At 46.3% G+C, this 26,895-nt stretch overlaps 2 protein-coding genes and 2 pseudogenes across 2 annotated transcripts; 1 reads left to right on the top strand and 3 right to left on the bottom strand.

The window, feature by feature from the left end:
• Positions 1 to 758: 758 nt before the first annotated feature.
• LOC125542209 lies at positions 759 to 2,924 on the bottom strand (annotated as a pseudogene).
• A 4,140-nt stretch (positions 2,925 to 7,064) lies between these two features.
• LOC125542208 lies at positions 7,065 to 15,088 on the top strand (annotated as a pseudogene).
• Positions 15,089 to 15,913: 825 nt separating this feature from the next.
• Positions 15,914 to 16,923, bottom strand: LOC125547448. Its single transcript, XM_048711313.1, has one exon. The coding sequence runs from the start codon at positions 16,713 to 16,715 to the stop codon at positions 16,212 to 16,214; it is 504 nt and encodes a 167-aa protein (XP_048567270.1). The 5' UTR covers positions 16,716 to 16,923; the 3' UTR covers positions 15,914 to 16,211.
• Positions 16,924 to 20,435: 3,512 nt separating this feature from the next.
• LOC125542251 (protein WALLS ARE THIN 1) lies at positions 20,436 to 22,478 on the bottom strand. The gene is made up of 2 exons (XM_048705211.1): positions 21,519 to 22,478; positions 20,436 to 21,075 (listed from the first exon to the last, which is right to left on the bottom strand). The coding sequence occupies exons 1-2, from the start codon at positions 22,320 to 22,322 to the stop codon at positions 20,716 to 20,718; spliced, it is 1,164 nt and encodes a 387-aa protein (XP_048561168.1). The 5' UTR covers positions 22,323 to 22,478; the 3' UTR covers positions 20,436 to 20,715.
• Between the last annotated feature and the right edge of the window lie 4,417 nt (positions 22,479 to 26,895).

Here is a 26,895-nt window from a genome sequence, read left to right as displayed (position 1 = left end):
GCATGAAGGGTCAAACATAAGGAAATAGCCTGTTGCTGGTGTTCCAAGGCCTGAGAGTAAATGTATAGTGTACAAATTTTCAAATGCTGGCTGGCTGATACCTTCTAGATGTATCTATATATAGTTTTCTTATCCAATGATATAATTATAATTCAGTGTCACATGAAAATTTTCCTTTCTATTTTTGGACTTTTCAGATAAAACAAATTTCCAAGGACCAGAGAAACAGAGAAAATTATTTGAGGAAGTTTCGGGACAAGATGGAGTCGAAGGCCAAAAATCCTACACTTACGGACTACTCGCTACGGACTCGTCGTACGGACATACGTGTCCTCCCCCAGCTAAACTCTCTCTCCCTGATTTCCAGTGGGGGGCCCAACGTGACCCAATAAGATGAGGCCCGTAACTATAATTCGTAAGTTTCTTAACGTAACTCTAGCCAAAGCATTGGCCGATGGACCCAGGAGCCTCCCACCCCCATTGCCCACACGCCTCTAGGACGCGACCAGGAGGGGGTTGCGTGGTAGTAGTAGTACACACATCGATACATACACTTATATGTACAACTCTGCCACGTCTCACTCACGACATTACTGAAAAACTGGAACATGAGAACTGCAAGAACATCAACCCTAAATGACCATATAGCAAGACGATGGCACCAGTTTCAGGAGGCGGCGAAGCTTCTTTTGTTAGTGACCCTTCGTTATATCACAAACTCTAAAGTAAAGTAAAAAGTAAATTTGGTCATCTGCCATTTATTGCCCAAGACACCCGCTGCAAACATTGGCTGATGACAATGCATTGTCTCCATGCATTCCAAGGGAGACGCCGGATCTCGGCCGTGACAGGGTTGGCAGCGTGACATCCTTGGACTGCAAGACATTCATGAGCTGCATGAGCGATGGCCGCGCACACGGGCAGGGGTGCGTGCACCAGAGCCCCACGACAATCGCGCGGTGAATATGCCACTTATAGTTGCCGTCATCATCGAGCAACTGCTGCCAGTTTACTCCCTTTAGCTTCTCATCCACCGCTTCAACAATGGCTCCCTTCTCGTACAGATCCCAGATCCACCTGAGTAATGGAATGAATTTGTCGCCTGACTGCTCTATTTCCATGTCTGGGTGCTGAACGGACACGACCTCCAACTGGACAATACCAAAGCTGTAGACATCGGCTTCGGTGCTCGGCCGACGGGTGCGGATGAACTCCGGGTCTATGTACCCCGCGGTGCCCAGATGACCTTGGTGGTTCGTGGCCCTGCACCATGCTCCACGAGCCTCGCCAGCCTGAAATCCGCGAGCTTGGTATTGCATAACGAGTCAAGTAGTATGTTGCTGGGTTTGATGTCGCCATGCAGCACACATTGATCCCACTCTGTGTGGAGATAACGTAGTGCAGATCCTAGACCAAGGATGATCTTGTACCTCTCTGACCACGTGAGGACACGACTAGTGCTGTATATGTGTCGCTCGAGGCTGCTTTCAGGAACGAGCTCGTAGATGAGCAGGAGCCCCTTGCGGCTGTCGGACTAGCCTAGCAAGTGCACAAGGTTCCGGTGCCTCAGCCGACTTATGATCTTCACCTCCGACACGAATTCTTTCCTCCCCTGCGAAGATGATTCTGCAGACAACTTCTTGATGGCCACCAGGCGGTCATGGTCACTAAGGTTGTCGCCTCGGTAGACATTACCGAAGCCCCCTCGCCCGAGCTTCCCCTCCTCTGCAAAGTCCTTGGTGGCAGCGGCCAGCTCACGGTAGCGGTACCTTCTAGGGCCTACTCCTCTCTCGAACTCAGCTTGCTCACGTTCTTCATCGTCGGAATCATCTAACCTCTCCCACACGCGTCGCGGATGGATTACAATGGCAACGACGCAGAGCAACACGAGAAATGCTACTACTGTGGAAGGTACTAGCATGGGCACTTGTAGCCATCGTGACATCATCTAGAGTGGAGTTAAACGGCCAAGACAACACTTCATGCAACTCGAAGCACGTGCCAGTTGATGCAGCGGAGCCGACTGAAACTTTCTGGGGCAATTCCATTTTATGTCCACGGACGTGTTTACATTGTAAACCGACTCGTCACTGTCCATCTGGAGTCGAGCGACCAACTTGTCGTTGGGTGTGAAGCTTAAGTTACAGAGACTAAGAGCATCTCCACTAGCCTCCCCAGGACGCCCCTCAGGACACCTTTTTAAGCTCGGTTTTAGGTTTGGACGGCATTTTTCGCCGAAAAACGGCCCAACCACGTCCCCAACGCCCCCCAGGACGTTAAAATAGCGCCGGCAAACCTAGGCGAAACCCGGCGCGCTGGGGTCTCTTGGGGGCGCCGGCACAAGTTTCGGCGAATCGTGTCTCATCACATGTCCTTTTTCTTGGCCCACTTAATTATTCTTCTCACAAACTTTTGCTTAGGGTGAGGTGTGACTGGGAAGATGCCCTTTTTATTTCGCCGGATTTCGCCGGATGACCCCCAAGACACCAACTTTTTTGGTTTGGTGATGTTTTTGGGGGTGCCAACGGCTGGAGATGCTCTAAGCCTCTCGTCTGTCTCATTTTTCAGGCTGAACTGGAATGTGAAGTTGGAGAAGCTAGCCACCTCGCCAGTGGCGTTGTCCCAAAGTGGCACCAATAGCGCGTATGATACGAAGCCCGGCCGACGACGAAGAAGTTGCCTTTGATCTTGTTCTTTGTTAGGTCGATGGCGTGGGAGCCTATGCGCACATCACGCTTGCACATGAGCTCCGTGTCACAGAGGATGCCGGAGGCAGAACTGGGGAAGTTGAAGTTGAAGGAGAGCGCGGTAGCCAGGCCCGGTGGTGCACTGATGACTTGCAACGATAGTGAGTAGAAGAGACAAATGATGTACATGGAGACAGAGAGAATGTGATGAAGAGGACTCGTTATTACAGTAGCCATTGTTGCTATTCGGCTGGGGGGTTGAGAAGGGATGGTGACGGGCCATTGTGGGTGTGTTTGGTTGCGTTCTTATCTCAGCATAGTTGTTCCCTCTTCATGCATGCTCACCTCAACACCCCTCCTCATGCATGCTCTCCTCATGCATGCTCCTAGTGTATTTGTGCTAAACTAGTGTGGACTCATGCACCCTTCATACACTCTACCAAACACCCAAAAGTGGGTCGAGAAGGGAACTTTTGCTCTCATGCACCCTTCATACACCCTACCAAACACACCCTGTTGCTATTCGGCTGGGGGGTTGAGAAGGGATGGTGACGGGCTGAGGACTTGCGAGAGCTAGCTAGCTTCATTTTAATAGCAAGTATAATAAGGTGACATAAGCGGCTGGAAGGATTTAAATATTATATTGTTGCTGACTTGGAAGAGAGAGAAGAGGAGAGAGAAGAGAAGCGGGTTGTAGACTTCCAGCAGGCTATAGCACGAGCTCTAAAAGAGACCTTTTACAGTAGATCAAAGTAATAAGAGCCATCCATTTTATCCATTGAACGGACAAGATTAACCAATACTACTGCTCAAATTGTGGAGTATTTTTGGCTAAAGCAGGGTAGTATTTTCTGTTGAAGGGTAAAATCGGAATATTAACAGCATAAAAACTCTGAAATTCGTAGGGGCAAAAACATATCAGGCCTGATGCATCCTTCGTAATACCTCCATTCTGAAAAATCGTTCGGTCTCTCGCCTTCTCCTTAAACACATCCTCGTCACCATGTGCTCACGAGTTGCATTCGCTCGAGCAATTAGGATTGTACTTCAAATCACCCCCTAATCATGTTGCTCTCCCTTGACCTGAATGATCCCAAGTCTGCACCGGAGTTCTGTGAACTTTACACGCCCGAGTGACTTCGTCAGTATATCAGCCAACTGATCTTCAGTTCGGACATGCTCAACCTCCACTTTTCTTTCTTCAACACACTCTCTGATGTAGTGATACCTCAAATCACTGTGTTTACTCCTCTCATGGTGCACTGGATTTTTGCTTAGTTCGATTGCTGACTTGTTGTCAATCTTGAGCTGCACTTTCTGCTTCTCTGTTCCAAGCATTTCTAAAACTAGTCCTTTGAGCCAAACAGCCTGAGTTGCTGCCGTAGCTGCTGCTATATACTCAGCCTCACAGGAAGACAAAGCAACGATCTTTTGTTTCTGAGAGCACCAAGTGATGACACTAGGCCCCAAGAAGAACACCAGACCTGTTGTGCTCTTTCTGTCTGTTAGATCGCCGGCATGGTCGCTGTCGCTGAACCTTGTCAGAACAGTTCCCTCTCCTGCCTTATAAGTGCACCCGTAGTTCACTGTGCCTCGAACATACCTCAAGATCTGTCTGATGATCGCCCAGTGCTGCTTCCCAGGTTCTTCCATGAACCTGCTGGCCACTCCTACAGCATATGCAATATCCGGACGCGTATTCACCAAATACCTCAGACTCCCAATAATGCTACAATACCTGGTTGCATCGACCGCTTCTCCAGTGTTCTTGACAACCTTCAGGCGATGTTCCATGGGTGTCAAGCTCGGGTTGCAGTCACTCATCCCAGCATCTTCCAAGATGTCGGCTGCGTAGCCGGACTGACAAACAGTGATCATGCCATGCTCTTGCTTCACTTTGATGCCAAGATAGTAACTGAGCAATCCAAGATCTGTCATCTGGAAAAGTTCTTGCATGTGGGTCTTGAAACCCTCAATAGCGTCAGCAGTGGTGCTCGTGATGATCAGATCTTCGACGTACACCCCCACCAGCAGGAAATCTGAGTCGTCCCCGCGCCTGTACAGAGCATGATCCAACTGACACCTCGCGAACCCAAGTGACTGCAGTGTGAGGTCCAACTTGGCGTCCCATGCCCGTGGAGCCTGCCGGAGCCCGTACAACGCTTTCCGTAGCTTGAGTACCTTGTGAGCGTCGTCGTCGTCGTCGATGAACCCTGCTGGCTGGTACACATACACTTCCTCCTCCAGCTCACCGTTGTGGAAGGCCGAGCGCACATCCATGTGGTGCACGCTCCAGCTCCGGTGCGCAGCCACGGCAAGCAGGACGCGCACTGTCTCCAGCCGAGCAACAGGTGCGAAGACCTCATCGAAGTCAACCCCTTGCTTCTGTGCATATCCCTTCGCCACCAGCCGCGCTTTGTGCTTGATGATGTTGCCAGTCGGGTCTCGCTTCACTTTGTACTCGCCAAACAGGCCTGGAGGCTCATCGACAATCCAGATAGCTTATGTGCGCGTCTGTTGAAAGCTAAATACTACCCCTCTGGTCAGTTTCTCGATATAGTCTTCCCGAACTCCAGTTCGGAGGTATGGAAAGAAGTTATGCATGGCCTTGAGCTTATCAAGAAGGGGGTCATATGGCGTGTTGGTAATGGTACAATGATCTGGACATTGCGAGATCCGTGGATTCCGCGCCCTCACTCATTCCGACCAATCACTCCTAAACGGAATTGTCGTTTCAACTGGGTTTCTGATTTCCTTGATGACAATGGTGCATGGAGGTATGATCGGCTGAGGGAGTTTTTTTGGGACATGGATATTGAGCACATTCTAAAGATCAGACCCTCGCCGCGCCAACGTGATGATTTTCTGTCTTGGCACCCGGAAAGGAGTGGCAAATTCACTATAAGAAGTGCTTACAAGCTGGCCACTTACGAACACAACGATACCTTTGCAAATGGTGCATCTAGTACCAACCCAGAGGGGAACCGATTGAGATGGAACTATATATGGAACTCCAAGGTCCCCCAGAAGATGAAGATTACGGCTTGGAGGTGTGCGACAGGTACACTAGCTACACAGCTGTGTAAATCCTATAGACACCTGTCTACGACGTCCACCTGTCCGGTGTTGAGGTGGAGGACTCCTTCCATGCATTAGTAACCTGCACCCATGCAAGAATTTTCTGGATAAATATGAGACGAAGATGGCCACTGCCTGGGGACGAGTTTATCATCTCTGATGGAAAAGAATGGCTGGTTTCCTTGCTGGCCAGGTGCTCTGAAGATGTCCGTGATTTGCTCATCCTGCTTGTTTGGAGGATTTGGCAGTTGCAGAATGATATGACCCATGGGAAGGCAGCCCCCCCGGTGCCGTCTACCGTCGAGTACCTGGATAGCTACTACAAATCGATCAAGTTAGCTGGCCGATATTCTAATGAAGATATCCTAAAGGGGAAGATGGCCACTGTGGATATGGATAGGCCGAGGCACACGATGGAGCGTCCTGCAACTCCATGGCCAGTCCCGGCGCAGGGCATCGTGGCGCTCTCGGTTGATGGTTCGTTTCTCCAAGAGGATGGCTCTGCCGCAGCAGGGATGGTGCTTAGGAACGAAAAAGGGGAGATTTTGATGGCCGCGTATCAATATATCTTTCATTGCAACGATCCACTCGAAGCTGAGCTACATGCGATCATGCAGGGTATGGCCTTGGCCATGCAACATTCCGATCTTCCAGTGGTCGTGCAAACGGACTCCTCGGAAGCCCTGTCTAACTTGACTAATGGTGCGTTGGTTCACTCGCGATGCGGTCATATCGTTCTGGAAATCAAAGATCTGCTTGGTAGTAGGGAGTTTTTTTCACAAAAGATTAGTAGACTTCAAAATAGAGTTGCCGATCGTCTGGCGAAATATAGCCGGTCCGAACGAGCTACGGCTGTGCGGCTTGGTTCGGCTCCACTATGTATCGAGGACATTTGGCCCCTCGACTGTAACTCTATTCATATGTAATGAAACTCCCTTTACCCCCGCAAAAAAAAATGACTTGCCTTGTACTCTAATCTCCTTTCCACATTGTATATATTTACGAGGATCAAATCAATATAACAACAACATAAATAAATAAATAAATATTTATCGATGCCATAATTTCCATTGATGGAATTCAATACGCTAGCATAGAAATTCTAAATCCAAAGCTAGGAGACATACCACATTGATCCTCCGCCTGGTGGCTCAAGCTGGCCATACAGAGCTTCCACTAAAAAAACAAAAGCTGGCAAATCGATCCCTCTATATATAGTAGGTACCAAATCCATCTCTGTAGATATCGAGTGCACTCGCGCCCCTTGCCATACGTCTCCCCACTCGCCAAGCAGCAACAATGGCTGCTGCAATCATGAGCCCTCACCATCTTCTCTCTGTTGGAAATTCACTCACAGGATCAATCACATCAAACTAGATGAACACGCACACAGGAATATTGATAGCCAAGGGGCCTTGTTGTGTCCTTATTTTCTCTTTATTTCTTTTCTGTTTTCTTTTCTCTTCACGTTTTTTTCTTACAATAGCTAGCCCTGCCTAGGTATATATAGACGTAGAGTCAGAAACGATGGCTTACAAAGCCGACTCCAACTAGTACTCGTACATAGACACATAGCCGGACTATTAAATGGAACTGGCACGGACTCAACCTTCCTAACCTGACTAGCACAAGCCAACGTAGGCAAGCTTGATCACCTTTTGCTAACCCTAGCATGACTCTACGTACTAGTACTTACAAAACTATAACACATATGCTTGGATTACTCTAACACTCTCTGTCTCCGTGTACATCATCACTTGCCTCTGCTACTTGGTGGCTCTAGCCATTGCGGTCTCCTTCAGCTTCAACTTCTCCAGCCCTGGCTCCGGCGACCTCTGCGACACGGAGCTCAGCTGCGAACGTGACGCATGCATGGGCTATGGCGCCATCCAGCTGACAAGGAATGACATGGCAGCCAATGTCTTTAGCGTTGGCCGGGCATCGTACACTCACCCGGTGCCGCTCTGGGACGAGGCCACTGGCGAGGTGGCCAGCTTCTCCTCCAACTTCACGTTCCAGATCAAGCCCCAAAACAACTAGGATGACAATTTTGGCCTTTGTAACTCGAGCCTCAACCCCACTAGCGACGCTAGTGCTGACGGTATATCTTTCTTCCTGGCGCACTACCCGTCGAGGCTCCTTCCCAATAGCGAGGGCGAAAACCTCGCTCTTTTCAATATCAGCAATATGTTCAACGCCACCGGTGATGTACAGTTAGTCGCGGTAGAGTTCGACACCTACCAAAATCCCTGGGACCCCAGCGACAACCACATGGGCATAGACGTCAACTCCCTCAACTCCAGGGCCTACACCAACGTGACCAAGCGCCTGGTCTCGTATGACGCCATCATGACCGCCCAAATCAGCTATGACAAAAGCACTGGCGTTATGGTCGCCCTTCTCCAGATCGACGGTGATGGACCATGGTACAGCGTAAGCACGTCGGTGGACATGAAGACGGAGCTACCCCAGCAAGTCTCGGTCGGCTTCGCGGCATCAACTGGTCTCTGCGCTGCGCTGCACCAGGTGACATCTTGGTCATTTAGCTCCACTCTAGATGATGCCACGATGCCTACCAATACCATTCTGCGGCGCCGTCGACTAGTGGTTGTGCTGCTGCCTTCAGTGGCAGTTGCTTTTCTAGTGTTGGTTTGCGTTGTCACCGCCGCCGTAGTCCTCCAGCGACGGAAATGGAAGAGGCTAGCTGATTCTGACGAGGAAGAACACAAGCAAGCTGAGTTCGAGAGAGGGGTAGGGCCTAGACGGTACCGCTACCGTGAGCTCGCAGCAGCCACAAATGACTTCGCAGAGCAGGGGAAGCTTGGGCAAGGGGGCTTCGGCAGCGTTTACCAGGGTGGCGGCCTTAGCGACCATGACAGCCCGATGGCCATCAAGATGCTCTCCATGGAATCATCTGCGCAGGGGAGGCAAGAGTTCGAGGCGGAGGTGAAGATTATAAGCCGGCTGAGGCACCGGAACCTTGTGCACTTGCTAGGCTGGTCCGACAGCGGTAAGGGAAGCCTGCTTGTCTATGAGCTCGTGCCGAATGGCAGCCTCGACCGACACATTTACTGCGAGAACCGTCTGCTCACTTGGCCAGAAAGGTACGTGACTACGCCTATAAATTAATTGAGAATTTAAGTTTGTTCAAAATCGAACTTCTTAGAATCTGATCAAAGTCTATAGAAAAATATTCCAACATCTACAACATCATATTGTTTTTATTAGATTCTTTATATTGCATTTCTATACTATATATTTGTTGTTTTAGACCAACATCTACAACATCATACTGATAGTGGGACTGATGGTGGTGACGGAAGGCAGGATGATCTTATGGACCATGACCAGCCTGCAAACAATTCTGATACTCCCGAGGTGCAGGGTAAGGAGTCCGAGGCCCCGGTGGGCAAGGCCTCCGGTTCGGCGCCCATAGCAGGTCTTCGCTGTGAGGTGCTGGAGGCGATAGTGCCACCATCTCGGATTCCTACGGCTGCGAGATGTACCACCCCCATATCTCAGTCCAAGTCAGGACTTCGTTTTGGGTCTTTTGGAGCTGTTTCGGCACCCGGGCGCCTGTGGGGATATCGGATGGAGCGATATGACCCCGTTGAACATGTTTTACCTCCGTTATCTCCTGTCCGGTTTTCGTTCGACGGTGGTGATGCTATGGCAGAACCGATGTCATCTAAGGGAAGCGACTCGAGGCAGGCGGCCCCAGTTCTTCCTTCTTCGGCGGACGTCACACCTCGGCGTGCTACTCCTTCACCTAAATGACCGCACGAGGCGGATGTGGTCGTGGAGGGGTATGGGCTTCCTTCTGCTCTAACTCCGAAGGAGGATGCGGCTTCTACACAAGTGTCGCAGGAGGCGACAACGGTGGAGATGCCGGCTTTGGGTACGGGTTCGGAACCGGTACCGATGGTGGGCTGTCCGGTGCTACCTTCAGCACCTCTCACCGGACGGGGGACAGACTCTTCCATCCCAGAGGTGGTGGCCTTTGGGGGTATTCCAGATCCGGCGTCAGGGTGGAGGCGTTCCAGCCGGCGTATCCAGGAGCAGCCGAATGCAGATGAGTTTCAGCTTGGCCGCGCCATGCAGATGGCCAAAATCCGCGACACGGAGGCTTCTACAGGTTTGTCTTTAAATACCGATATTTCAGTTTTACATTTTTCTGAAGATGATATCTTGCATAGAGCGGATAAATTGGGAATTTGTTTAGGTGCCAACAACCGCGAAGTAGTCACGTCTATCAATGAGCTTCTAGATTTAGAAACTGATAGAGCAATGGCGATGCTTACAAATTTAGCGGCAGTCCAACCAATGCAAGAAAGTGAGATAAATGAGTTGGGTATGTGTGAGTTGGAGGGTTTATGCGAGGATCTAGTTCCTGCAAACCTTCTACATGAGGAGACTTTGGAAGAGGAGGGGCATGCGGCTTCTCTGTCTTCACCTGTAGGTCCTGCCGAGGACATTAGTCATGCGGACTCTTTGATTCTCCCTCAGGCTCCAACGCGTAAACGGCAAAAAAAGGTGTATGGCCTTTCTGCGGCGCGTCGAAGTGCTAGGATTAAGTTTAAGAAGAAATTTCACGATGATTCATGAAAGGCATATTTTGGAATAGCAGAGGTCTAAGGGACTTGGCTAAGCGTAGGTTTTTGGCGGATGCATCCCGGGATTACAAACTTGATTTTATTGCGTTGCTAGAGACTGGTGAATTTTACTTCGCAGTTTCTTGGAACGATCTCTGGAGGTCTTGATTTTGATTGGCACTGTTTGCCACCTCGGGGAAGATCTGGCGGGATCCTCCTAGGTGTCAATTGCGAGTCTCTGGAGGTGCTTGATGTTTTCTGGGGAGAATTTGCAGTTAAGTTCCATGTGCGGTTGAAAACTGACGGGTTCAGTTGGGCTTTAGTGGCTGTGTATGGGCCGGCACAGCCTGAGCTAAAATCAGACTTCCTCACAGATTTAGTTAGGATTTGTGGGGATGATACCTTACCTATTCTCGTTGGTGGTGACTTTAACATTATTAGAAGACGAGAAGAGAAAAATAATGACAATTTTGATGGCAGATGGTCATTCATGTTTAATGCGATTATTGAAAGCCTGGATTTGCGAGAGATTGATCTCACAGGCAGGCAATTTACTTGGGAAAATAATCTCCCAAATCCGACGTATGAAAAACTTGATAGAGTTCTCACAAGTATAGAATGGGAACAAAAATTCCCTCTTGTGACGGTGCAAGCGTTACAAAGGGGAATATCTGATCATACACCCCTTCTTGTAGACTCTGGTGAGGCGGCTCACCAAGGCAATAAGAATGTCTTCTCTTTCGAAACTGCGTGGTTCAAGAGAGAAGATCTCCTTGCGTTGATAGCAAGGGAATGGGCGGCGGAACAAAGGGGAAAGTCAAATATTGATCGATGGCAGAATAAGATTCGACATCTTAGACAGTTCTTGAGAGGATGGGCTAAGAATAATAGCGGGGTCTATAGAAAGGAGAAAGAAAGATTGTTAAAGATCATCAATGACCTGGACATAAAAGCTGAAAGTACTGCGCTGGAAATGGATGAGCGAGTGTCTAAAAGAGAAGCCGAGGTTTTGCTAGCTAAGCTTCTTAGAGAGGAGGAGTTGAAATGGGCACGTAGAGCGAAAGTGCGCTAGGTGGTTCAAGGAGATAATAACACTCGATTTTTCCATATGATTGCCAATGGGAAACATAGGAAGAAGAGAATCATTCAACTTGAACAAGATGAGGGTACGATTGTTGGTCATGAAAATCTTAAAATGTATATTACCAACTACTATAAAAAACTGTTTGGGGCCCCAGCTGAGAATTATGTCGCCCTCAATGAGAGCATGGTGGACGACATTCCTCAACTGAAAGATGAAGAGAACGAAGTAATAACTGCACCTTTCTCTGAGAAGGAGGTGTTTGACGCAATATCCCAAATGGAAAATAACAAGGCACCTGGTCCGGATGGATTCCCAGTTGAGTTTTACAAGAATGTTGGGGTATTATTAAAGGCGATTTGATGCCCATGTTCAATGATCTGTTTAATGGCCACCTTCAACTTTTTAAGCTTAACTTTGGGACTATCACGTTGTTACCAAAGAAGGCGGAAGTGATTCGCATTGAGCAATTCAGGCCGATATGTTTGCTCAATGTAAGCTTCAAGATTTTCACAAAAGTTGGTACAAACCGTCTGACTCAGATTGCTCATTCGGTGGTACAGCCAACACAGACTGCCTTCATGCTTGATCGACACATCCTCGAGGGAGTGGTCGTTCTTCATGAGACATTACACGAAATTCACTCGAAGAAGCTCGATGGAGTGGTCTTCAAAGTGGATTTTGAAAAGGCATACGATAAAGTGAAGTGGTCATTCTTACAGCAGGCCTTACGTATGAAAGGATTTGATGAGGCTTGGAGGAAGCAGGTTGAATCATTTGTACAAGGGGGTAGTGTCGGCATCAAAGTAAATGACGATATTGGCCAGTACTTCCAGACGTTAAAAGGATTGAGACAGGGAGACCCGATGTCGCCGATTCTCTTTAATGTCGTGGTTGACATGTTGGCCGTTCTTGTTAATAGAGCAAAACAGGACAGTCAAGTAGGGGGGCTCATCCCCCATCTGGTTGAGGGTGGGGTGTCCATTCTTCAATATGCCGACGATACCATCATTTTCATGGAACATGACCTTGTTAAGACCAGAAACATGAAGTTATTGCTTTGCCTGTTCGAACAACTATCAGGGTTAAAAATTAATTTTAATAAAAGTGAGCTGTTTTGCTTTGGACGTGCCAGAGAAGAACAAGAAACCTACAAGCAGCTATTTGGCTGTGAAATAGGCACACTACTCTTCACGTACCTAGGGGTTCCGATTCATCACCGTAAGCTCACAAATAAAGAATGGAAATGTATCGAGGATCGGTTTGAAAAGAGGCTAAGTTGCTGGAAGAGAAAACTTTTGTCTTATGGAGGAAGATTGGTGCTTATTAATTCTGTACTCACAAGTATGCCCATGTTCCTCCTCTCTTTCTTTGAAGTCCCGGTTGGGGTGCGGAAAAGATTGGACTTTTATCGATCTAGATTCTTCTGGCAAATTGGTGAGAACAAAATTAAGTATCGTTTGGCAAAGTGGGATGTAATTTGTAGACCAAAGGACTAGGGAGGATTGTGAATTGAAAACTTAGAGGTGAAAAATAGGTGCTTACTAAGCAAATGGCTGTACCGATTATGCACAGAAAGTGACGGAGTTTGGGCTCAGTTATTGCGTAACAAATATCTCTATGCCAAAACACTAGCCCAGGTTACGGCAAAAGCGACTGACTCACCATTCTGGAAAGGGATTATGAGGACGAAAGTGGCGTTCTTTAACAGGATTAAATTTATCATCGGGAATGGACGGGATACTCGATTTTGGGAGGATACTTGGTTAGGAGATTCGTCGCTGGCCTTACAGTATCCTTCCCTTTACAACATTGCGCAACGGAAAGAGGTTTCCGTTGCTACAGTGCTGGGTACTATCCCGCTTAACATACAGTTTAGACGGTCTGTTATTGGCGACCGTTGGACTAGGTGGATACATCTTGTGCGTAGGTTAATGGAGGTTAACCTTTCGGATGTACCAGACACTTTGCAATGGAAGCTTTCCAGCTCAGGGGTCTTCTCGGTTAAATCCATGTACATGGATTTGATTAATACCGGGACCATCCCGAGGACGGTTCATATTTGGAAAATTAAGGTGCCCTTGAAGATAAAAGTTTTTATGTGGTTTGTGCATAAGGGTGTCATTCTTACTAAAGATAACTTAGTTAAGCATAAGTGGGAAGGAAGTAAAAGATGCTGCTTTTGTGATCAGGATGAAACAATAGAACATCTATTTATCAAATGTCCACTTGCTAAACTGCTTTGGAGAACTATCCATGTTACATTCAACATCACTCCACCTCTCACGATATCACATTTGTTTGATAACTGGTTGACTGGAGTGGAGCCAAAGTCCGCGGCACATATCTGAGTAGGAGCATGTGCATTACTTTGGTCTCTATGGAATTCTCGCAATGACGTTACATTTAACAGACAAACCATTACCAACTTTTTGCAGGTCATCTTCAGAGCGTCTACTTGGATCCGTACGTGGTCATTACTCAGTCGTGCGGACCACAGGGAGCATATGGATATTGGATGCAGCCGATGGGAGATGGTTGCACGGGATACTTACAACCGGTTTGGATGGCGGTCCAATAATAGGATAGACGTTTAGTCTCCTAGTCTTTCTGGCGCCAGTTGTGATTTTCATTTTTGGCCGCTTGTGGCTTTTATTGGCTTAGTACGACCTTTGTTTATTTTTGAGACCTCCGTTTGGAACCTTTGAGATACTTTTTAATAAATGGCTGTGTGCATCAAGAGATGCAGAGGCCGGGGGTATACCTCCTTTTCAAAAAAGAGACCTCATCACATTTTTCTATGCACTTGGTTCGACTTAGAAAAAAAATCTGGAACTTCAGTTAACTTGGAATCACCAAATGATTTTTTTGCAGGGGTCACCAAATGGTTATTACCTCATTTTCCATCATTTCCACTATTATAAATTAATTTAAGCACTATTAGATTGACCAAATCAATCCGTAAATATGCATTGTAGTAATTTATTAACACGGACATGTTGAACGAACATACATACAGATACAATATCATCCTTGGCCTGGGATCTGCATTACGCTATCTTCACACAGAGTGTGATCAATGTGTGTTGCATGGTGACATAAAACCTGAAAATATACTCCTCGACTCATCATGGAGCATGAAGCTAGCAGATTTTGGGCTGGCGAGGCTCGTGGATCATGGAGCCGGGCCACAGACGACGAAGAACATCAAGGGCACCCTATGGTACATGGACCTGGAGTTTATTCTCTCACACCATCCCATCCCTGAAGCGGACATCTACAGCTTCGGTGTCGTTCTGTTGGAGGTCGTGTCCGGCCAGCACCCAGGAATGGGGATGAAACTCCGGATCAACGAGGACATCCCGCTGCTCATGTGGATCTGGAACCTGTACAAAAAGGGCACCATCCTTGAAGCGGTGGATAAAAGGCTACATGGGGACAACCAGCAGCTCGACCACAACTGCAAGTGGCAGATGCATCATGCGCTGGTCGTCGGGCTTTGGTGCACGCACCCACGCCTAGAGGCGCGACCGTCCATTGTGCAGCTCATGAACGTCTTGCAGTCAGAGGACGTCACGCTGCCGGCCCTGTCATGGCCAGCCTGGCCAGCCCTGTATAACACCGCATCAAGCTCATGGGCCAATGCTTGAAGAGACGTGTCTTGGGCTAGCAGTGGCAGGTCACCAAATCTACTTTGCCGGAGACTAGTTGTTACTACTTAATTGCACAAACGTACGTCTGAATAGTGTCTTAATATTGTCGTGTGATTCGCTAGTAACCGTGCACGTGCAATGCACGTTACTAGAATTTAGTATTTGCATTGTGGTTTATTATGCATTTGTAGATATTTTGCATGGTATGCACCTAAGTACTCACTCCGTTTCAAAATAGATGACTTAACTTTGTACTAATTTTGTATAGAATTAAGTCATCTATTTCAGAACGGAGAGAGTAATAATCATAGAATCATAACTTGATCAATCATTATGAATGAAAACATTATGTTTTGATATACTTGGATGGGACAAAAATTAATCATTTGTTTGCTAGTGGTACTAACACAAGATAAAATAATGACCTAATAAATTTGAACATAATAGATCACAAAACACGGCTCATTTTTTATACAATCAATCATGTCCATCCATAATACCAGATTGAGTGGCTAAGAGTGACACAAAAGAATCATTGTTAACAGCAAGCTCCCCATCATATTGTCTCGGGCTCAAGAAAAATGTACTTGTAAGGTCCTGTGAAGCCTTAAGCTTTTTGTATAGAAAGAAAAGGTTTATTATCTAACAATCGCATTAAGGCCTTTCAAGAAAAATGGACACGACATGAGTAGTAGTACACACTGATTACACACTTACGTATGTACTACGCTCTGTCGCATCTGACTGACGTACGGTCGTACACCTGACGCGTCGTCAACCTTTGCCGTCGCGCGCGTATGTACACGCGCACCAAAATCGAGCAGAAAAAACGGCGACTTGATTTGATTAGTCAATAATGCTAAACATATAAGAGTTACACTCAATTATACGCTGATTAAGATTTTTTTTCATCTACTGATTAATCATAAACTTGCCCCCTGAGCCCTTCCTGATTTTTATGGGATGGACCGCCTCGCCACCTATTGACCAATTAAATTAACTTTTCTTTTTTTAATAGTAACCCTCTTTGTAAAAGTTTGTAACTCGTTTGTACGTGTAGCATTACTCTTTGATTAGTTGACGCGCGCGAGCATCAATCCAGTGGTGATCGAGACGTTGATTAATTCTTGGCTTGGACGTCAGGGTCGGCTTTCTTGATGGACGCCGCCGGCGGGGGCGGCAGCTGGTTGCCGTCGGAGTCGAAGGCGATGTGCCCGGAGAATTGGAGCGGGCGGCACTTGTCCCCCATGATGATGGCCTTCCTCCACACGGCCTCGTCGTCCTCCGGCCCCAGAGCGGCCACCGCCTCCTCGTCGTCGTCGCTGCTGCCGGACGGAGACCGCCTGTTCCACGACACCATCCTGGCCGCCTTGCCGCCGATCCCGCTGAGCGTGGCCGACAGCAGGTGCTTCCGGTTGCTGGCGCCGACGCTGCTGTCCGCCTTGGCCAGCGGCGCGGACGAGGACCCGCGCTGCTGCCCCCACAGCTTCTCGTGCGTGCTGCTGGTGCAGAGCGACACCACGACCGCCGCGACCACGAGCACCACAACGACGACAAGGACGAGACTCGTCGCCCCCGGCGCTCCGGCGGTGTGGTCAGCGGCGAAGAGGAGGAGCCTCGCCATGTCGCCCGCCGGCTGGGAGCTCTCTGATTTATGAACACGGCTCCTCCGCCTCAGTCTGGCCACCGCAATCAGTACTACCTTACGTATGCACCGCTACTGGCTTAGCTTGCAAGCCGGGGAGCAGAGAGATCACTGAGAGCACGGACGCATCGGAAGAAGAGTAGCCGCGGCTTATATGCACGCACCCACGATCAGGCACCGGAGACTGGAGTGGAGAGAATCGTGGCTGGACATGGCGCTCAAATTCCTTGGCCGTGCAGGACCGGTTAGATTGACCCGGCCAGCGGCGACGGCGATTGACGGTACAGGTCGTCGCCCGCCCGCCGGAGACTGGCGCTAGCAGACAGCAGATGCCGCCTGCCGGTCAAGTCCATCGGTATCGCGTGGGCCAGCTAATCGCCTTTGGGGCAGCGACGGTTTGACCAAATGAGCACGATGCTTGCCCTGTTCCTCCTTCGGAAATGATATCTAACAAACGTCGGCCAGGGAGCCCATCCCAGCGAACGACTTAACGCAGTTGCACGGATCTTGGCGCAAGGCCGACGCCATGTATAGATCAGCTGAAGTCGTTCGTTGTCGCACGTTTCCTAGCGAACGTTCCTTATGTTTTTCTCTCCAAAAAATCCACAACCAAGGTGCGCGAGGAGGAGTTCAAACTCACGTCCTCCTGCGCATGGGGCAGGGCCACTTACCAGTTACCACTCGATTGAAGTAGGGTTTTGTGAACATTTGGGACCAAACTGCTGTATGTATTTTAAAGTTAAATTTATTTCAAATTTGGATTTTCTTCTGAAAATTTTCTATAAATCCCGAATATTTTTGATTTTTTATAGAACAAAAATCACTATTTTTAGAGGGGGTTTTGTGAAACTTTCCACATGCATTTTTAATTATAGGTGGAATAGCAATTTCTTTGTATTTTAATCCATAACATTTTTTGCATTCCAAATCTTTTTGCAATGCCCCATGGCAAACTTCCGTAATTTTTCACTTATTCATGGCAATTTTGGAAATATTTTTAATTTCTCACATGGCAGTTTTGTTATACAGAACATTGAATTTCAATAATAAATAAATTGTATTTTCATTAATGAGAGGATGGTAGTTTTACTATCAAGAGCATGAGATATTTATTTATTGATAATATGAAAAAAGTAGGTGGATGTCGGTTTTATTGCTAAGACCATGGTTTTTTAATTATTAATAGGATGGCGGTTTTATTATTGAGAGGATAGAATTTTTATTATTGTTTGCATGACAATTTCATTTTTGATCGTCATTATTATTATTTTCATTGCTGCTGCAATTTTTATGAACTATCGCACAAGGTGCCAAATAAATCAAAAAATTACACATGAGCATTTTTTGTTTCTGTACATGGAAAAAATAAAGAAAACAATGTTCCCCAAAAACATGGCATTTTTGCACACTGAAACATCTCCTCGGCCAATTTCATAAATTTATTTTTTTGCAGATCACACGATATTTTTATTCATACCATTGTAAATTTATAAATTAGAAAAATGATGATTTTAAAAAGTAACATGGCATTTATCATATTTTTAGAATCATGGTATTTTTATAATTATATATTTAGAATCATGGCCTAGCGAACGAAATCGTTCATTGGAAGCTACTCCCTGGACCCAAATATTAAGGTCTTTTTATAGGGGACCCTAGGAATTATTTTAAAAATAGTCACCTGCATTCTGACCCATTGTGACCCATTTGTTTAAAAAAATGTAATTTCGAAACTATACAAAAAAATCCGGCCCAAAAGCAAGAAAAGTGACCCATTTGAAAAAATACATATTTGTCTTTCCTTTGTACACCACGTGTGGAAGCACAATATTGTGAAATTTTGCACATACGTAGTATATATGTGTATATGTGTTTACACATAATTTCAAAGAAAAAAGTTGCTCGTAGAAAATGATTTTTTTGGAAACGGGCTCCAAGGTGCCCGTGCACCATTTGCAGTTTTTTCCTCCTCCCACTTCTCTTCCTTTCTTTTTTTCGGAGAACTTTTCTTTCTCTCGGTCAGCATGGCTGCTGGATGTGGCTTCTTGGGCTGACAGGCTGCCACATGGACAACAGTTTTTACCTATCTAGCTCCAGCCCAACAACTATCTTTCTACATGAACATGGTTGTTTCTAGCTTTACAAAACCGAGATATGTGATGTCCATGATTGAGGATATTGTGCATTTTTTGGTCACATTATACTAGAGGGTCAACATTGTATTGCATGATTTATTTTTTATTAAGTCATATAGGGTAGAGGATCTCCACCTGTATATATTACTCAATGGTACGTGCACCATAGGTTCAAGTTACAAGATTTACAAGGTAGCGCCGGTATGTGAGGAGAGGTAGAGACGTCAAGACATAGTGTTTGCCTTTTGACTAGGTTCTTTAAGCCTATGAGTCTAGAGTGTGAAATCATCAATAATGCTCCTGAAAGAAAGGTGAAGGTGAGTGTCATTGCGGAAGACTTTGGCGTTTCTTGAGTTCCAAATTTTCCACAAGATGGTGAGGAGGACCTGCCACACGCCGGAGGAAGCGGCGGACACCGCGGCCATGACCGCCGCCTCCTTGCCGATGCATGACCTCTCCTCGCTCTTGCCCCAGAGGACAAGGTACAGGCTGGTGATGATGAGCGCGGCGCCAATGACCCCGCCGAGGTAGAACTTCTCGCCGAGGGTGAGGGAAGCCATGATGGCGACGTCGAGCGTTTGCACGGACTGGTACACCGCCATGAACACCCGGCCCCCCGTGGTCGATGCACCAGATCTGCACTGCGAACGCCACGCCGGACACAATGAAACCCTGCATATATTACCGCTTTAATTTGCCATGTCAGCTGCTAGCTTAGTCGTGAGATATGCATACGTCTGCATATAATCATTTCCATATCTATTGAGAGTCAAAAGCAAGCAGCTTAAGATCTGAGACATGGATTATATTATATACACTGAATAAAACTGGACTGCGGGTTAATTAATAGAAACATCAAGGGGTTTTCTGCAATACTAAAAATCTGATTTAAAACTAGACCACAAGTTGATTCTCAGAAAAGGCAGGGGGTTTCTGCAAAATGCATGATCGACGGGTAAAAGCAGTCATCTCTTTATTAGTATGTAATACAGACAGTACTTCATACCCCGTCAAAAAAAAACTTCGTACGTGTTGAAATCGTTTTGGTCTAGGACGTGGCTGCAGCTCATGAGACGAGCCCAACTATGTCGACCTAAGGAATCGACTGACCGTAAAGAAAAAAAATTGGGTGTTTGGTATATAGCCAAACCGGTAAATATTACTCAAGGGTGAACCACGGGTTCATGTTAGAAGGGTTACAAGGTAGGCCCAAGGAGAGGTAGTGACGTCAAAACAAAGCATTTGCCTTTTGACTAAGTTCTTTAAACCTATGACCATGAGTCTGGAGTGTGGAATCATCAATAATGTTCCACAAAGTAAGGTGAGGGTGGTGAGTCTCGTTGCATAAGACTTTAGCGTTCTTGAGTTCCAAATTTTCCACAAAATGGTGAGGAGGACCTGCCACATGTCTTTGTCCGTGTGAAGCTCGGCAGGTACTCCCTCCGTAAAGAAATATAAGAGCATTTAGATCATTAAAGTAGTGATCTAAACCTCTTATATTTCTCTAAAGAGAAAGTGCTTAATTACTGATTGCAAAATTAGTGTAAACATGAAGGTGCCTTCATAGTGAACAAACCCTGTTGTGATAATAATAATTAGGTAAGGTACCAATACATCAAGCGCAAGTTTTCTGATCTACAGTACTAATTAACAAGCCTTAATGCACACACCATAATCAAGCACGACCCAAACAATCCTAGCTAGTTTTAACAATCAAATCCGTCTGCATACTCGCTCACCACACCATAGCTAGGCGTGCATGCATGCCCGCCTAAAATTTAAACAAGAAAGTTCCTCTCAGTCGGTCGTTGAGAAGGACAGTAGGGTACAGTAGCAATTAAGTTTCAGACATTGTCGGAGGTGGTGGAGGAAGGCGGGAGGAGAGGCTGGGTGATGGAGGAGGCCAGCTTGGCGCTCCGGACCTCGCGCTCGCCACTGCCGGAGGAAGCTGCGGCCATGACCGCCGCCTCCTTGCTGATGCGCGACCTCTCCTCGCTCTTGCCCCAGAGCACGAGGTAGAGGCCGGTGATGATGAGCGCGGCGCCGATGATCCCGCCGAGGTAGAACTTCTCGCCGAGGGTGAGGGAGGCCATGATGGCGACGACCAGCGTCTGCACGGGCTGGTACACCGCCACAAACACCGGGCCCCCGCGGTCGATGCACCAGATCTGCACTGCGAACGCCACGCCGGACGCGATGAAGCCCTGCATGTATATATTACCGTTTTCATTTGCCATGTCAGCTGCCACCTTCCGTTTGCATAATCATTTCCATATCTCTTGAGAGTCAAAAGCAAGCAGCTTAAGATCTGAGACATGGATCATCATGCCTTCCACTCACTGACTTGATATATATTTACACTGAATAAAATAATACTATAATTTGCTAAAGGAGTACTGCTACAAATCGTTGATCCTGACAGAGAGGTGTACAGGTTGTTGCATTGCACCACTTTTAAATCAATTTGTTTACCTCTACTCCTTTAGCAAATTATCGTATCATTTGCACCACAGATAGAGAGTAGTAATTAGTACGTGATTGAGATTCCAGGTCTAATATATAAACGTTCTTATGTTATGTTATGAGACGGAGGGAGTAGTTAATTCTTAACTGCGAAATTATATAAGATACTAATGAATATGCTTACGGCGTAGAGGATGGTGAAGACTTCGGAGCCGGAGTGGAAGACCCAGGCGCCGGCATCCCTCTCGAAGAAGGCGGCGATGATGAGGAACTGGATGACGCCGAAGAAGCAGGTGTAGGAGGTGACGGACAGCCTCGCGGGGTACTTCTTGAGCACGGGCGCCTGCAGCACCAGCCAGCCGGACCACGAGAGGCAGTGGCCGATGAGGTACACGCACCCCAGCGTCCAGTTCTTGCCCTCCCCAGCCACGGCCGCCAGAAACGGCACCTCCTGCTGCAACGACGGCTTGTCGTCGGCAGGGGCGAAGATGGTTGGGCCCTGGTAGAGCGTGATGACGGACGCGCCGGCGACGCACGCGAGCGTGCCCAGCACCTTGGCGACGCCGTCGCGGCGGTCGAGCCGCACCTTCTCGATGCGGAGCGCGGCGGCCATGCCGAAGGTGATGGCCGGCACGGAGTTCTGGATGGCGGAGGCGAAGGTGGGGGAGGTGTTGTCGAGGCCGAGCAGGTAGAAGCCCTGGTTGGCGGTGATGCCGCAGAGGGCGAGGAAGAAGAACTGGACGGCGAAGCTGAGGGTGAGCCTCGGCCGGTCCTTCTTCTCGAGGAAGTAGGCGAAGGGGACGAGGAGGAAGAGCGCGATGATGTTGCGGTAGACGGGGAAGACGAGCTTGCTGATGCCCATGTTGAGCGCGAGGCGCGACACGACGTGGAAGCCGGCGTAGCCGAACTGCAGCGCCAGCATCGCCACGTGGAGCTGCGCCTTCTCCGGCATCCCGCAGACCCGACGGGCATCCACCGCGTCCGCCATTGCTGCTGCCCTTTCCTCGCTTGAGATCGAGCTCGAAGCTGCTGGAGCGAGGTGACGCTGAGAGACGAGAGAGAGGACGGCCTAGGCCAGGAGGGATGAGGTGAGTGAGAAGTGCAGCCAGGGGTGTCTACTATATAGACGACATTCCACTTGGACAGTAGGTAAGCATGCTACAGAGTGACACTCAGCTAGAGGCAGACAGTGAAGTGAGCGATGGTTGGTCGGAGAAGACCTTCATGCATGGGCATAGGCCGACCGACCCCTTCATCCCACTCCTATCATGAATGCCTCAGGATTCCTGAGATCACAGTCGGAAGTATAGTATTTCTCCAGAGCTGTCAATGTCGTAGGTACGATCCACTTGGGTACCTCCCACGGAAATACTCACACACCTTTAGCAAGCTGTAGTCTTGTGCGTGCTGCAAAGTTGAACCACTTGAGTTCTTCACTGGACAACCATCAACCGCTGCTGCCTTTTTTCCCCAGGAAACCCGTTGTTGGCTTTGTTCAGCTGAACTTTCCAGGCCATGTTTCTCCCAAGCGGACAATAGCGCGCTACCGTTAGGTACCGGCACATCTTTAGCCATTCCTCTCTACGTCAAGATTAGTGCTACTCCCTCCGTAAAGAAATATAACAGCATTTAGATCACTAAAGTAGTCATCTAAACACTCTTATATTTATTTACAGAGGGGAGTACTTTTTTTATAAGATGTCAATCTTTTCCTTACACGAATAATAAACATCAATACAAACATAGAGGGGTCCATAGTAACAGTTTTTTGTGTCAGATGAGGAAGGAGAGAAGCGTGGCATGCGCAGAGTTCCCTCTCCAACTAAAGACTTACATTTTATTTTATTTTTATATCATTTTGAATGGCTCATAAATTTGGTACCAAAATTTTGTTTTTGCAACTTTTTAGATTTTACATATTTGAATTATTGGTGAATAAACCGTTAAAACAAGACCGACCTTGAATATGTTATTATAAAATTTTGAATGAGTTTAAAGTACCGATTTAACTCATTTCATATATTTTATAATAACATATTTCACTCATTTCAAAAAATATTTCATAATCATATATTTCACTCATTTCATATAACATATTTCACTCATTTAAAAAAAAATCATAATAACATATTTCACTCATTTTAAAACAGATTCCACACATCTTAAAACAGAATTCACTCATTTCATATAACATACTTCACTCGTTTTAAAATAGATTTCACACATTTTAAAACAGATTTCACTCAATTCATATAACATATTTCACTCATTTCAAAAATATTTCATAATAACATATTCCACTCATTTCAAAAAAGATTTCATAACAACATATTCACTCATTTTAAAATAGATTTCACATATTTTAAAACTAATTTCTCCCATTTTATATAACATATTCAAAAAATATTTCATAATAACATATTCCACTCATTTCAACAATGATTTCATAAATAACATATTTCACTCATTTCATACTAGCATATTTTACTCATTTCCAAATAGATTTCATAAATACATTTTTCACTCATTCCAAATAAACAGTTTCACAAGGTGACATTTCAGTTTCATATTTGGGTTAAATAGGTTCTGGTGAAATAGGTTGATTTCACATCTTTCAATTGACATAGTTTTTTGTAACATTTTTCTAGTGACACTCAAACAGGTACTCGTTTGACTTAAAAAAAACAGACACACCTTATATAAGGAACAGAGGGAGTAGGTTTGTAAGCATGCTCCAGAATGACACTCAGCTAGAGGTCAGGGTAATGGTCTAGCTCTGGCAGTGAAGTGAGCAAGGGTTGCAGAAGACCTTCATGTGTAGGCATAGGCCGACCGACCATTTCATCACACACCTATCATGCCTCAAGGTTCTTGAGATCACAGTCGGAAGTCTAGTATTTGTCCAGAGCTGTCAATGTCGTAGGTACGATCCACTTGGGTACCTCCTATGGAAATACACACACACTTTAGCAAGCTATAGTTTTCTGTGTGCTGCAAAATTGAACAACTTGCGATCTTCACTGGCCAACCGCTGCTGGCCTGTTCTTTTGCGGAAAACTGTTGCCGGCTTTGTTTAGCTGGACTTTCAGGCTATGTTTCTTGAACTGCAAGAAGCAATAGCAACACTTGTATAGAACAAGGGGCAGCCATTATCTTGTCTCCAAAGAACGAACAGATGAGAAAAGCTGAGAAGTCACCTAGGGCTTACTGGCTAAGGCAGTAGGGTCACGGATGGTGTACTAGACACCAATCCTCACTCCTACCATGATTAAAAGGATAATTAGTTCCTCCAGTTATTATCACGAGAGGCGGCTGCTCGTGTGTGGCACACAGCTGACGGGTCTCATTGACTAACTCATGCTATTCCAAGGAATTACCGCTAGGCAGTAGTTGTTGAGTCTCCAAGTGCACAGGTTTGCAAGAAGTGATAATTTTTTGCTCGGTTGAGAAATCAAGGTATCAATCCATAGAGATAATAACCCTAACTTCTTTGAGCAGTACTACAATACAAATTAAGATTTTTTTTCTTGTGTCCCAATAGTTTTAGTGAAGTTGTCAATCTCATTCGCTTTGCTAGTTTGCAACAATTGGTTAAAGATATGTTATTTGAAGTGTTTTTTATTTATGGAATAATAAATTTTTGTAAACAAATGAATGTAAATGAGTTTGGAGAAGGTTTTTTACGTAGAAAATTGGACTTTTGTTCATAGGTTCGCTAGTAGTATGACGCCTTCGTAGTCGACGTGAGTCCCTTCGGCCACTGAAGGCACATCGCCGAAAGGGCTGATATAAATTTATGAAAATGCGACTGCGAGTTCCAAGTGTAGGACTTGAACCCTGGCGGGTTTGTTCCATCACAATGAACCTAATAGTCTGAGCTACACTCAATTTGGAAGTTTTGCCCCTTCTTGAAGTTATGACCTCCTGGATTTTCTCGTATTTTTCTGAGGTCCAGTAGGTCTTGCATTTAATAATTACATGATACTCACCCACAAAAAAATAAAAATACATGATACTCCATGAATATATCTACAATTTTTTATAGTTTTCATGCCATAATTATATAAAATATTTTAATGATTTTTCGTACTAAAATATTTAATATAGTGCAAGAGTATCAGTTTCTATGTCTAGTAATATTTCCAGAAAAAAAAGGTATTTCTGCATGTCTAAAAATCAGAGAATGTTTTTATGCCACAAAAGAGAGCTTGTGTCGAAAGACAGCCTGGGGGAGGCACTAGTATAGGTCGATATACCTTTCACGGGTCAAAATAGGTCATCTTGAGGCCCAGGGGCGGTCTAGGTCAGTGATAACTTCGGTATCACAGACAAGGCAGTCAACGAGAATAACTCTGATCCATTACCTTTTTTGGGCTGAGCACTTATTTTTAGTTACCAGTCATGCAAATGAAATTGACAGAAAACAAACAGACACAATACGCAGGCACACATCATTCATTCACATAAGTACTTTGCTTTTTATAACACACAAGCATATAATTGGGTGTCCAAACAAGTACTCCCTCCAGTCCTTTTTACTCCGCATGTAAGATTTGTCTGAAGTCAAACTTCATAAAGTTTGACCATACTTATATGGAAAAATATCAACATCTACAATACTCTATTATGAAAATTAAATTCATGATGCATGTAATGATATTGATTTTGTATTGTGAATATCGCTATTTTTTCTATAAAGTTGGTCAAACTTTACGAAGTTTGACTGCAGACAAATCTTATATGCAGAGTAAAAATAACCGGAGGGAGTACATTGAACACACTTCCTGGCAACATATGAAACGAAGTTGTAACTACAAAAATAAGACTGTTTTGATGTGCTCATACTATGTCGTCGTCCTGAGTAGTCTACCCATCTCTCCTTCTAATTTCGTCTCCAGTACATCTTCGCATAGGTATTTTGTGATGTGCACAAAATGTGCTCATTAGAGAAGGTGTGCGATGGAGGAACTGAGACTTTGTCCTTTTATGGTGTGCACAAAATAGCTGACTGGCGTGTTGCCCCGTCCGAGCGAAACCAGTGGAGTGAGCCCACGTCAAGCCGGCCCGAGTGATGTAACCCTAGCTCAATCGAGTGTACAAGGTGAGCTAGGATGGGTATGGAGGGATCCAATATATTCTAGATGATCCTTGGGCTAGGATTCTCACCTACCACCATCTTCTTCCACTGCACCGCCAAGACCAAGAGCTTGTAACCCAAGAAACCAATCTCCCAAGCGATCTTCCCAATCTCCGGTGAGTACTTGAGCCATACAACCACCAAAGGTAGGAGTATGGTCTTACCTCCTCCCGGAGGGCCCGAACCTGAGTAAATCGCCCGTCTCATGCCTTACATCTCGATCCACCACTTTCATCCCCTCTGAACAAATACTTCGTCGCTTGATGGCACTGCGGGTCTCAAGAACACACAGTGAAACACAGAGATTCGGGTCGTATTGGATCTGGGTCGTTACAGTTATCAGATATCGTCAGGTGCCCTTTGGGTGTCTTTTTCTTGGAAGAAAGTGACAACTGTGAACTACTATTTGCCCATTAAAAACACA

The sequence above is a fragment of the Triticum urartu genome, chromosome 3 (genome assembly GCF_003073215.2).
Source record: "Triticum urartu cultivar G1812 chromosome 3, Tu2.1, whole genome shotgun sequence".
Lineage (NCBI taxonomy): Eukaryota > Viridiplantae > Streptophyta > Magnoliopsida > Poales > Poaceae > Triticum > Triticum urartu.
This window is presented reverse-complemented; position numbering and strand designations above follow the sequence as displayed.